The sequence below is a fragment of the Sander lucioperca genome, chromosome 9 (genome assembly GCF_008315115.2).
Source record: "Sander lucioperca isolate FBNREF2018 chromosome 9, SLUC_FBN_1.2, whole genome shotgun sequence".
Classification (NCBI taxonomy): Eukaryota; Metazoa; Chordata; class Actinopteri; order Perciformes; family Percidae; genus Sander; species Sander lucioperca.
The window spans coordinates 8,124,458-8,138,593 of NC_050181.1; the positions used below are offsets into that span (position 1 = coordinate 8,124,458).

The 14,136-nt window shown below is 40.1% G+C and overlaps 1 protein-coding gene across 6 annotated transcripts in view; it reads right to left on the reverse strand.

Moving 5' to 3' along the window:
• LOC116046212 (protein THEM6-like) overlaps positions 1-14,015 on the reverse strand; it is a 217,139-nt gene extending 203,124 nt beyond the window's left edge. Inside the window, exons 1-2 of one of the 6 annotated variants that reach the window (XM_036005052.1) lie at positions 13,917-14,015; positions 10,718-12,221 (exon numbers count right to left, since the gene is read on the reverse strand). In XM_036005052.1, coding sequence (XP_035860945.1) covers positions 11,202-12,197 — 996 coding nt within the window. In that variant the 5' untranslated portion in view covers positions 12,198-12,221; positions 13,917-14,015 and the 3' untranslated portion in view covers positions 10,718-11,201. Of the gene's footprint in view, positions 1-4,709; positions 4,932-5,546; positions 5,654-10,717; positions 12,222-13,916 lie in introns of those variants that run through there. The other 5 variants (XR_004104074.2, XR_004104073.2, XR_004898280.1 and 2 more) reach the window with 5 other exon arrangements.
• Between the last annotated feature and the right edge of the window lie 121 nt (positions 14,016-14,136).

The window sequence follows — 14,136 nt, forward strand, 5'->3', positions numbered from 1 at the left end:
TGTGTTTGCCGTGAAAAGATACAGGCAACTCACGTTAACGCTGCATGTTAAGTTACCGGACGAAATAGCAACGCGGATTACGGTGCCACTTAAATGTCTGCGCTGCGCTCTGATGCTCCAAAACAGACGTTAGAGGCAACAGAAACATCTCTGCATGTCACGCTAGTAAACACTAATAACACGTTACACAGCAGGTAACGTTAGCCTACCATTAGCTACAGTAGTACAGTGATTAAAATTTGATTAATTGTGCAGCCCTACCCTCACTATTTACGCTCTTTCTTCATTTTGTAATCTGTGGCGTCAGTCTTCATGGCATGGGTCGCCAGCAGCATCAGCCCGGTGTGCGACAGTAATAATCATCCGTGCGGAAACACCGTCAGCGATATAACGTTGGTAACATTGATTAAACGAAGCTTCGAGGCAAATCATTTTGCATCGAGGATTTTTAATAATTGAATTATTTGAGTTACTCGAGGAATCGTTTCAGCCCTAGTCTGGCTAGTCCACACAGCATTCCGGGATGGGAGAAAAACATGCTCTGGTTTATTGGCATTTCTTTAAACCAATCACAATCGTCTTGAGCGGCGCTAGGCGCCGGACGGAGCAACGGCACCTCTGCAAAATAGCCTCAGGAAGGAACTTGTTTTGGTGGAACGTGTACGTTCAAAAGTTGTTTTAGTCGTGCAAAAGAAAACTCAGATTGGACAGATAGTCTAGCTAGCTGTCTGGATTTAGATCTGAGGAGCAGTTAATGATAGTCCTCATAAATCAACCAGAGTTTAAAATGCCTACACAAAGAAAGGGGGAAGGCGACGGCATCTGGCCGAAATGAGGGACATCTGGCGGAATTTCCGGCGGAATTTCCTCAAATTATAAACATACCTTCTTCCTCTGTATAGCCTTAGTGGAATTAACCAGAAAATAGGACACAACTCACAATTAAACAAAAATGCAATATCAGGCTTCATATATTAAATGACCACTTCTTATAGAATCAACAGAATAAAACATCACCAAGGCAGACAAAGATTATTTAACAATATAGACTTCACAGCAACTGCAGCCCACAGTGAATACAACATTATTTACATAGGTTGTTGTATTAAAGATCCCTAATCTCTTACTTTGGCACTTCCTTTCCTCACCTACCTCACTTCCTTTCTTCATCACTGATTTGTTCTTTCTTCCACCTGGTCACCCCTTATTTAAAGACTGCCCTCCCTCAGTCACTCTTTTACATTAACATGAGGCTGGCAGCAGCTGAAATACAAGCCCGTGTGTATTGTTGTACTCATCATCATTTGCACCATAGTTTTGAGTGGAAATAAACCTTTGTTAAGTGGACTTAAGTTTCCTGGCTCGTGCATCATAACCGATGCCCCCATGAAGATAGCACTCAAACTCCGAAACTAAACCCTTAAAAAGGGATACTTCACCAATTAGCATTAAGCTTTGTATCAGTAGAAACTAGAGGATGGATACCCGAACCGAGCCCGTCGGGAACCTGATATTTAGAAAAGATGTTCGGGTTTGGGTCGGGCTCGGACATAAATATCTTAATGCCCGTCTGGCTCGGTTACTGCTCTGTCGGACATGGAACGGATCGGACAGAAAAATGCAGCCGGATCCGCGCTCTAGTAGAAACCCAGTAGTATTTTCGAATGACTGCGCTTCGAGACGAGAGATCTCTGTATTGTGTGTCTCGAAAAAAAAAAAAAAACTGGACTTTTTTGGCCAGAGGCTATAGACTACAGCCAGTAGCAGCTGTTCCGCATATTTTCAACCCGCCCATAGGGGGTGGGACCTCACTCCCAGAATTACCAAATAGTGCCAGCCATCTTGAAGCTAAGCTAACAGGCTATTGCTCTGTGGATAAAGCTAAGTAATTAATTCATACTTTAGTAGGCTAACCACAACGGCGGAAGGTAGTTTTGAAGATGATATGGCAGAAGGGGATTTTGAAGATCTGGTGCATGAATCTGATGCTCGTGGCTACCTGTACGAGCCGCAATACAGCAAGGAACAGTTGCAGGATGATGGAGGAACTGCGGTGTCGCTTGATGCCACTAGCCGGGGATGGGGACATCGAAAGCAGTGTGCGAGAAAGCGGAAACGCGGAACAAGGGCAGGAGCTCCAGCTAGGTGGAAAGCTAACGCTAGCCGGCCACCTGTCCAATCCATCCTGCTTGCAAATGTCCACTCATTAGACAACAAACTGGACTACATCCAACTTCAACGAAACATGGCTGAACAATAGTGTACCGGACTCTGTATCCAGCTACCAGACCTGCTAGCCTTCCGAGCAGACAGAGATGCTGCTCTGTCGGGTAAGACTCGTGGAGGTGGGCTGTGCATATATGTTAATACAGACTGGTGCAGAAATGCGGTGCTTGTATCCAACTACTGCTCACCGCTGGTGGAGTTTGTGACTGTTAAATGCCGACCATTCTACATTCCATGCAAATTCACGGCTGTGTTTATACTCGGTGTTTACATCCTACCAAGCGCTAATGCTACCAATGCGTTAGCTGAACTTTACGGAGCCATCAGTGAGCTCCAAAGCGCACATCCGGATAGACTATTTATTGTTGCTGGTGATTTCAACCACGCAAATCTCAAGAAAGTTCTTATATTCTACCTTCACCTCACAGTGAACCTAACTTACAACAACCAGTGCTCTGTTACAAGTCTACTTATGCCCTGTCTTTTGTTGTCTGTCCTGTCCCTTGTCTGTCTTAAATGCTCTACTTTAAGTAGTAATTCCACTTTATGTATAGCTAGTCTATAATTTGTGTGCACTAAATGTAGGTGTCAGTCGTTTTTATAAAATGTTTTATATGTATATTTTAAATGTGTAACACCACTTGAGCCACGGTGAAACGTTTCGTTTCACTATATACAGCGTATATGGTTGAAATGACAATAAAACCGACTTGACTGCCCTCTGTAACCGGTAGGCGTGGCTTGGGAGAAGCCTCGTAGGGAAGCGAAGCAAGTGCATTCTGGGAGTTGTTGTCTTTTATCTACATGAGCCAAAAATATATTTTCTGGCTTTTCTTGGTCTAGAAGCAGGGCATGAAATTAACACCCGACCACCCGCCAAATGCGGGTGAATTTTGCAATTGCCAGGTAACACTGTCAATCTACCTGCCACATTGGCGGGTAGCCAATGAGAATTGAGTGATTCAGATGCATAACTATCGGTAAGCAGGGTACGGGATTGCTTACTGGCCCGGACCAATCAGGGGCCCGCATCACTAGAAGACATTGATTGACATCCGGGTCCCCCAATCCATTTTCATTACTCGCGACAATCCCAGCAGTCCCATGTGCAGCCAATGACCAAGCGGGAGGGAGAACAGGTTGATCATTTCCTAGTTGGTGATATGAAGACAAGACGTGTGTGTGACTCGAACATCTCACATTTACCAACAAAACGTACAGCGAAAGACCGTGCAAAACATTTCAGACCGTCCTGCCAACCTGTATTCATTTTAACATCAATGTACGCTGTGACGTTTATTCACTCTAAAGTCGCTGAAAGCTGCTGCTGTTTCAATCCTGTCGGCCGTCTGCAGCAGGCGGGGCTGCTTAGTTCCCCCCGCGACACACACACACACACACACACACACACACACAGGAAATTAACTAACAATGTCAAGATCAACAAGCCACTGATAGTGACGGATATGTTCATATTTGATTCATTCAATAACTTATTTTTTTGTCTTAAATCCAGCCATTTTCATATTATACCAACATTTGCAGCATCCTGAGCCTTTTTGTTAAGGTTCCTAGGAAATCTCTGCCCAGAGTAATTCATCAATAGTAATAATTATTATTCTCCCCAAAATAAGTTTCCTTTTTATTTTTAAAGTACTATTAAAAAAAAAAAAAAAAAAAAAAAAAACAGAACATAGCCTAAAAAACCATCACTGTCTATGTGAATCCCTATGCAGGATTATCAAGGCTGGCCCCCTTACTACAGCACATGATTACGGTGCAATTAATGTCCACGAGTAGGCTACCATGAATAGGACAGGATAGGATCATAGAGACACAGCAATTCCTGTTTTTCACCTTTATGAGGCAAAAAAAACTGGCTGGTAAAAAGTCACAGTGGCAGGTGGATTTTTAAATCCACCTAGCTGCCACAGTAGCTGGTGGTCAAAGAAGTTAACTTCAGGCCCTGTCTAGAAGGCACCAACTTCTAAAGAAAATTCACATTTCTACTACATAAATGACCCAGTTTAAATACATATTCATCTTTCCAGCGGTGAAATATCCCTTTAACAGTTAATGTAGCTACCTGTCTGAACAGCAGTCTGAGCCTTGAAGAGTCTACAGCCATCAGGGACTGGAGCTAAATGATAGTCAGCATGCTAAACACCGCCACATGCTCACAATGACAATGCTAACATGCTGATGACGGTGCTGGTAAAAAAAAAAGTCGCCAGTTATTACAATTACCGGTGGCTTGCATGTGTAAACTAAAGTTTAATGGAAAGTCATCCAATAACTACTTGTTGCAATATTTCATCCCGCCAAATCGTCGTCGTTTATTCTCAAAGCTAAGTTTAACCAGTCTCTCTGTCCCACTGAGCTCACAGGTTTCTTTGTTTTTTACATTTTGAGCTGAAAGATGCTCTGTAGCCACAACTGTGACAAAGATTAACAGTCAAAAACGGCAGAAAGTCCTCACACACCTCAATGAAGGTCGAAGTTGCTCAGCGAACGCAGAAATCCGCAACCACCATGCGCCGCCATGAACATTTTAGCATCTACCAGTTAGCCACACCCATCACGCACCTGTTCGTCATGCAGCATCAAATGTTGTGTGTTTGATTTTGGTCACTTGCTTGCTCGCCTGTTGGTGCATCAAATTAGTGATTCATTAAGGTCGATGCAACATTTTCTTTTGAAGTATGCCGAGGTACAATAATGCTAACATTAACACAATACCGTCTCCCTTGATTTTATTACACTGTTACTATTTATACTAACTGTTCACTAACTGCTGGCCCCGTGATCAGGATTTGTTTTCACGTGACTTTTGTTTTTACTTTGTAACGGATGCCATTTGAAAGTAGCAATACGCAACTTGTGATAAAAAAAAAAATATAGCCTCAAAACAAACAATCTTCTCTCAAAACAATACAAGTAGGCCTACACAAAACACGACTGTAACAAAAGTAAATGTAATTCGTTACCCCCTGTTTATCTGTCATTCACACCATTTTCTTGAATACTTGGCAAGTTAAAAAAAACAAAAAAAAAACTAACGTTACAATATAGGCTAGAATAGAAACACTGTGACACAATTCTTATTCTAGTTACAATGTTGTCCCTGTTAGAGCCCGAAGAAACACCAACATACGCTATTTGTCTTGGAGTAACAACATCAGCAAGACAGCTCAGCAAATTCAATAAATTTGGGTAATTTGGAGAAAGTACACATATTCCGTTGTTACAATAAATTGCAGTATAGGCCTAGCCAAATCTACTCAATTTCTAAAAGAAAAACATTAAGGGAATAATCGTACCTTTACTGTATCAGAGATCACGGCCACGGGACACGGACGGTTGTTTAGGATCAGTTTCTATTCATTGGAGGGTGTGGCTTAAAGAAAAACGAAACTAGCCTACTAAAAATGTTAGTACGCAGCACCAACATCAAATGTTTGTAAAGCTGTTGGTCAGCGTGTCCATTATCCTTTAGGACGTTTAAGTAGGATACATGTAGTAGTAGTAGAACCCTGCGCTGTTTGCTTATATTTTACTCCCTTTATCCCTAAACTAAATGCCATACAGCCATGATTTGGCATGTCAGGGGTGCGTGTTCTGTTACAATTTTATAAAAATACTGCAAATTATTTCTGGTTTGTGTACCTCTTAGGGTAGTGGGACAAACTACTTCATGAAATGTATTAGTACATGAAGTCTGGTGACATCATCTGGTTTCCTGCATGGCTCCACAACCTGAACAGATCTAATCAGCAAGAGTGATTGAAAACATCTGTGTGGGTGTGCAGGTCTTGGACTGTAACATGTTTTGCCACTGACTTGATTCAGAAACAAGGTGAGTTTTCTGTTAAAGGTGTTGATGGTGTAGCACTGTCATGCAGGACTCCCAAATGGTGGTTGTTTTTTTTAATTAAATGTATCAATATTTAAATTTATTGGGCCAAAATTAACTTAATTATATCCATGGTAACATATAGTATTACAGTACTGATATGCCAGCACTTTAAGTGACCGTGTTCTTTTAACAGCAGACATTGACTTGTCATAGTAGGTGAAGCACATGTTACCAATAACATTAATGATGGTGCGTGACATAGCAGCTGAAGGACATTGAGTTATGATTAATGTTATTATTTAGACTTGTAAGAACTACAGAGAGCTAAACTTTAATTTTCTAATGTTCAGTTAAAACACCATTCGGTGATTATAACACACTCTTAACAACACACATTTTACTATCAAATATTTAGACACTGCAAAATATCAAACACTCATTTTCCATGTATGTAGATACCAGAGTTCAAGTTATGTTTAATTGAAGCTTTATGGGGGAAAAAGATATAGCTCTGAAGAGTTCTCAGATTCATTTCACTGTCATTTGTCCCAGAGTAGATGGATTTGGCTGGAGTCCTCAATCACTCTTTTTTTCATTCATAAATATGCTACAGAATGAGTATTACCAGCTATTCGAGGGTGTGTAAAATTATCAGCATTCTCATTTCATCTGTAAATGTATTCATTGGGCTACAGATTCTATGGGCCATACTGTAAGTGAGAAAGAGAACTGTCCTCACACATCATGTGTTAAACAATAACGTGCCACCAGATGGCAGCAAAACACCAACATGTTGGTATATGGACTCACCTCCAAGTGTAGGTTCTGATTGATCAAATTCCCATTGACTCCGACACTTGTGTTTTATATTTCCCTGCAAGGAACACAAGACATAGAATGCAGTAGAAAGAGGCAGCGCTTATGTTTAAACATGCAGTTTGAGTGTACTTAACATAATACCACGGCACAAACTAGGACACATCGTGTGCATAGATTGTAAAACCAAAGACCTGATTGAAAAGTGTGTCTTCATGTGTTTGTTATGAGTGATTGGCAGCCTCTTCTCCTCATTTTACAACAGCACACAAACACTAATGAAAAGTGTTGATTGCACTAACACTCACACACATACACATACACACTCACCAGCAGACAAACGTACCCACAGGCCTGGAGACTGACAGTAAAAACAAACCCAAACCTCCCAGTATTGTCTTTCAGAGCTGCAGACAAAGTATGTCTGTTGTCTCTGACAGTGAAGTGACTGAAATTCACACAACCGTAAAGCACAAACACACACTCTCTGAAAATAAGCTTTGTGGTCCGTGTGGGATTTGAACCCATTACCATGGCGCTGACTTGCTGATATTTTAGGAAAAGCTGTTACTGTCATTATTCTCATACATGAATCTAGAACCCAAAGCCACATCTGCACAGCCAACATACATATCTCTCCCAACAGCTGATGCAGAACCAGAAACAGGAGAACAAGGGTCACCGTTCCTGCTACAAAATCCAGCTGAAACCAGCTACTGATGGCTGCCATCTGTTCTGCTGTATACTGGAACCATGCTGGCCAAGCTTGATCTAGCTGGTCTACCAGCAAAAACCTTCAATATCCTGACAGAAAATCTACCTCTTTCCAGTTGAGATGTTTTATTCAGTAGCATCAGCGTATGTATGTCATACTCTGACTGCTGATACTGGTTACATTTTGACCACATGTCTCTCTTGTGTGACCAGTCAGTATTCTCATTTATCACCTTGACCACCACCACCAGGCCACCTTTGCCCAGTTTAGACCACCAAAACCAGACCATCCCTTCTGAGTCTTGTGACAGATTCCTCACCCACAGCAAACATCACAGCTTGAGGAACATTGCGGCGCTCATGCACTGACAGAGCACAGCTTCTGATAATATTATTACTACCACCTATCCCTTACAGACAGTGTCTGAGTTATGGCTGAGCCTGAAGTGGTTATGAAAGCACGCATGAAGCCTTGAAGGTCTAAACCCACATCATCTGCACTATCAATTAGAGGTGTTGAAATTAATCAAATAATCAATGCATCGAATCGTGGACATGGACGATGCTGCATTGATAATCGGCTGGGCCATAATTGATTATTTCTGTTTACAATTTAATGTATGCCTATCAACCTTTTTGTTTACATATTCTGTTATGTTTTGCACATTCAGGAAGTGCCATGTGCTCATTGCTGTAGTTTTATGTATCCAATTTATTTAGTTTTAGAACACTGCAGAATGTTTTGTTTTTGAAGCTTGAAAAGCCTTGAATTAAATATCCTATATGGCTTTAATAGAAAAATTTATTTGACGCATTGTGATGCATCGTGATGCACCGAGATATCGAATCTTATCGCTGACATGATAATCGTAATCGAATCGGGAGATCAGTGAAGATTCACACCTCTACTATCTATCTATAAATTGCAGGAATGTCTGTCTGACAGCTGTCTTGCTACCGGCACGAGCAAGTGCGGTGCCAAGTTTGACGTTGTTTGGACAGAGAGCAGCGGAGCTTTGGCAGCTAAAATGTGACATACACCTGAGACCCACAAAAATGTGCAAAGTAGCACTACTTTGGACTTTCTTTGACTTTGAATAAACAAACGACAATTCCTGAATTTAAGGACGTTTCAGAATCCCACACATGCAAAGCACAACCAGACAACAAGTGCAGACAGAGCGTGATACCACTTATAGGCAAGCTATTTATCTTATAAAGTGAGACGTATCTGTATATATCTGTGTCCGTGTTTGGGGGGAAGGTAACCTGCACATCAGCAGACACCACATGCAGAACGCTTTAGAACAGCGGGGGGGGGGACTCTTTTCCTGCTATTGTATTAAATTGCTGTGAGCTGACAGAACATAACATAGCCTAATCTCAGAGATTATTCGGTAACACTTTACAATAAGGTAACAAAAAAATAGGTAGTTAATGATTAGTTACTGTTTTTGAAAGAGTAACGAATGATTAGTTACTGTTTTTCAGAAGGGTAGTTACTGTTTTTTGAAAGAGTAACGAATGATTAGTTAGCCTACTCTTTCAAAAAACAGTACCCTACCCTTCTGAAAAACAGTAACTACCCTTTTTTTTTTTCTCCACCTTGACAAAATAAAAAATTGTATCTTTAAACTGTTTTTCCAAATTTCTGTTTTTATTCAGAGGATCAGAAATTTAGAAAATTACAAAATTGCGTCTGGGCTCCAATTATTCAATACTGCAGTGGTATTCTCTCCCTTGTTCCGCCAGCTACGCCCCGCCCCCACTCGAAACCATCAGTTGCAAACACCTCTGTGACCCCAAAGTCTTATCAGTTTTTCATTTTGGTCCATATGCAGTTTATGACCTGCATACTCCGCATAGTACACATGAGGGTTAAGCTGCCTCGCTGTGCCTTCTCTCCTCATTTCAGTGTACACTAGGGTCATCTGTGCAAGTGCATGTCTCACCGGAACCCTGCCGCAGTAAACCTCTTATATACTGTCTATGCAGTAAATCGTTCGTCATCCTCCGCCCATACACAGGAACACTTGGGGCTGCCGCAGACGCGACAAGTTGATGTGTCCCTTCCCTTCCTAGTCTTGCATAATCAAACCATGTGTATGTTGCGCTCTGTGCAAAACTTGTATTATGACGAGATGCTTGCCCCCCTGTTCAGTCCAAAGTTCGTCTGTAAGAAGTTGTTCACTTGCCTGCAAGTATAACCTAAATTCTCAACAAGATTCTGAATTATATTCTCGTAATTATCCAGCGTCGACATGACTGCCCCGAGTCTTCTTGAATGCCTGCCTATAGCGCTCGCCAGCATTGAGAAATGTATGTTTATGTCACGGTTTGTTGCATTTTAAAGCCGTTTCAAAGTGATTTAAGTCAACTTTGCTGGTTTGTATGGTCGACGGTGGATAACAGTATATAAATCTTGTGTCAGTGGGGTCTGATAAGGACACTGTCGCTCCAAACAGTGATAAGCTTTCACTCGTCGTCGTGATGTAAATGTTGTGCCTCCTCTGACTGTAGGCAAATGTGTTGCTAACTTCACTAAGCTAACGTCACAGTACTGTGGTTTCTTCATCTTAACAAATGCATGGACCCCCCTGGAATATTTAAATAGTTTCATTTGTTAAAGACTTTTTGGGTTGGGAAGAATTCAACACTGTATTTATGAAAGAGACTTCACAGCATGGGGGAAACTACTTAAGGGCAGTGGTATTTTTATGTTTACCTTGTAGTGGATAGCTTTGACATATTTTCATGCTTTGTTTTTTATTTTTTTTATTTTATTTTATTTTTAATCCTACATGCAGAATTTATTGACTACACTGCCCTTTCCCCATAATGGCCTCCTCCTCATCAGTTGGAGATAATCAATTGCAGAGGATAATCTGAGATCTGCATGGTAATTGTACAGTTCACACTATAAACACCATCCCTTACAGTATATATTGTTCTATGTGTGCCATGCAGCTGGTTTTTTTGTACTATTTGAAGTAGGGCATATGTCTGTGTCTCCAAACAAGAGATATCAAGGCAAAAATTATAAGATTTTATATATATATATACACAGTATATTGCTCCCAGAATAATTGCATGATTAGATCAGAAAATACATTGTTTTGTTCTGTGTATTTTCTGTCTTCTCTTAAATGTTTTTCTTCTTCTTGTGAAACACTCGTGAGTCTTAACTTTTCAGACCTCAACAAGAAATGAAACAACCTGAGAAGGAACATCACATTTTGGTTGAATTGTCCACATCTCAAACATATGCAACCTGCAGATACCAGGGATTGTGACTATCATTGCTTTGCTACAAAGGGTCACACATTTATAAGATTAAGAAGCAGTGCTTTAGACCAGTGATTCCCAACCTTTTTTTGGTTGTGAACCCTTAAAATGAAGCTCTAAAGAGTTGTGAGCAATTCCACCAGAGTGATTTTGTTTCTCTAAAGTGGTTGTATATTTGTTAGAGACCATGGAAGCAGAAACTATGAGTACACAAGAAACACTTTTCATAAGAAAAAGTAAAAAAAAAAACAACTACATACAGTAAATGTGTGTAGCAGAACTACTTTCCCCCCTCCCTGTCCCATCAGTTATCTAGTGACCCATTAAATTCATCTGGTGATGGTTTGGAGGGGTCTTGACCACCAGATTGGTGACTGACCACAACTCTACATATAAACACATAAAATACAGGGTTGAGGCAGCAGTGTGAAAAGGCAAAAAGTTGGCTAATGTAAAAGGCGTAATCCAGTTGTTCTAATGTTTTACACGTTTCAGCCACAGTCTTTGAGTCAGCAGGTGGTTGGGGCCAGAAATACAATGACTTTTGAAATAGCACTACATTGTAAGGCGCCCAGCTCACAAAGAAAACAACCATGAGAGTAAAAATTAGTTTTAAAGTTTTGTTCTTTCTTCTTTGGGCAGTTGGACGCAGCAACCTGCACATGATCTGAGAATAGCAAAACATGAACACCACTGAACTCACTATGAAGAGACTATTTTGCTGGTAGATTCCCCATAAGCTCCAGTAAGAATTTGCATTTACACAGTGATTCTGCTCAACTTTGGTGAAGATGAAGGCTGGACTGGCGACCAGTATACTCACTAACCAAATAATCACACATGCTACAACACTGTAGGAGCCTGTGGTGGACACAATGTTAGATAGAGGATTCATGACAGCTACATAACGGTGAGCAGTCATTAGGATAAGGAGGATACCGCTGCTGTAGAAGCCAATGTAGAAGACAAAGTTGACTATTTTGCATACATGTTCCCCTAAAGTCCATCCATACATGTGAGAGTAGGCCCAGAAGGGCAGACCTGCGGTGAAGAAGAGATCCGATACAGCCAGGTTCAGGATGAAAGCATTGGTGAGGGATTTGAGATTCTCATACTTGGCCAGAATCACAATGACCAGGATGTTGCCCAACAGACTGAGGATGATCACAATGGAGAAGAAAACTGGAGTGAAGACCGCTACAAACTGGTTGACGCCATTTGTGTTGCATATTTCATCATCATAATCTTCATAGTAGTAATTGTCTGTGGTTGTGTTGAACGTTGAGCCAGTTGTTGCCATATTCCTTCAGCAAGAAAAGAAAGTCTAAATAAAAAAAAAGCTTTGTTAGAGGGGTAAAACCTTTAACTCTTTAATTTTCTGTGAGTGATTTTTATGTATGTGAGATATATGTGTTTGTTGTGTTATGGTTGTCTGTGTTACTGGATGCCTAAAATTTCCCTCGGGATGAATAAAGTATCTATCTATCTATCTATCTATCTATCTAAATCAAATTACACAGAATTAATGATACATGGTGAATGTGATTATTACGTTGTAAAAATGTTTTTCATACGGTAGATTTCTGTCAAAACTTCATCAGGTAATATATCAATGTATTATTATATCATTTTCTTGATAGATAACTATATTTTGGAACATGTGGTTATCTTATATCATATATCTTAGAGGGTCACTTTACCCAAATTATAAAAAAGCATATTTTCTCACTTACTTCCTGGTATTTAGCCATGTATATAGTTTGGGTTTTATTTGCTTAGACTTCAAGATATCCATCTCAAAGGTTTTTTCCTCCAACACAGTGCAATAGAAGTAGTACAACTTTTAAACACATCCAGACACACCCACGATAATAGTCAACCAATCGTTGGTAACTAGGTGGAACAAGGGAGAGAATACCACTGCAGTATTGAATAATTGGAGCCCAGACGTAATTTTGTAATTTTCAAAATTTCTGATCCTCTGAATAAAAACAGAAAATTGGAAAAACAGTTTAAAGATCCAATTTTTTAATTTGTCACAGCGGGAAAAAAATGAAAAAATTGATATTGTAACCCATTTTTCTGTTTTTCCAAATGTCCGTTTGTGCTTAGAAAATTGAACTGATAAGCGTTACACTGACCTCAAATGTTGTGTGTTTGATTTTGGTCACTTGCTTGCTCGCCTGGTGGTGCATCAAATTAGTGATTCATTAAGGCCGATGCAACATTTTCTTTTGAACTATGCCGAGGTACAATAATGCTAACATTAACACAATACCGTCTCCCTTGATTTTATTACATTGTTACTATTTATATACTAACTGTTGACTAACTGCTGACCCCATGAACTTCCGCCCCCCTCCCCATACCCCGAGAGACAGGTGAACAGACACACCAGCAGCTTCAGACAGACAAACCATAGACTGTAAAATGGTAGCTACAGACACACCAGCAGCTTCTTCTCTGCTGCCTGCAGCTGCAGATTTGGCTCCTTTCTTGTGTTTCATTCTCACAATATTTATTAGGATTTGTTTTCACGTGACTTTTGTTTTTACTTTGTAACGGATGCCATTTGAAAGTAGCAAGGCTACTTGTGATAAAAAAAATATAGCCTATATATTTTTTTCTCAAAACAATATAAGTAGGCCTACACAAAACACGACTGTAACAAAAGTAAATGTAATTCGTTATCCCCTGTTTATCTGTCATTCACACCATTTTCTTGAATACTTGGCAAGTTAAAAAAAACAAAAAAAAAACTAACATTACAATATAGAATAGAAAAACTGTGACACAATTCTTATTCTAGTTACAATGTTGTCCCTGTTAGAGCCCGAAGAAACACCAACATACGCTATTTGTCTTGGAGTAACAACATCAGCAAGACAGCTCAGCAAATTCAATAAATTAGGGTCATTTGGAGAAAATACACATATTCTGTTGTTACAATAAACTGCAGTATAGGCCTAGTCAAATCTACTCAATTTCTAAAAGAAAAACATTAAGGGAATAATCGTACCTTTACTGTATCAGAGATCACGGGACACGGACGGTTGTTTCAGTTTCTATTCATTGGAGGGTGTGGCTTAGAGAAAAATGAAACTAGCCTACTAAAAATGTTACTAAACGCAGCACCAATCTGTTGGTCAGCGTGTCCATTATCATCTAGTCTAAGAGATGTAGTAGTAGTAGTAGTAGAACCCTGTGCTGTTTGCTTATGTTTTACTCCCTTTATTAAA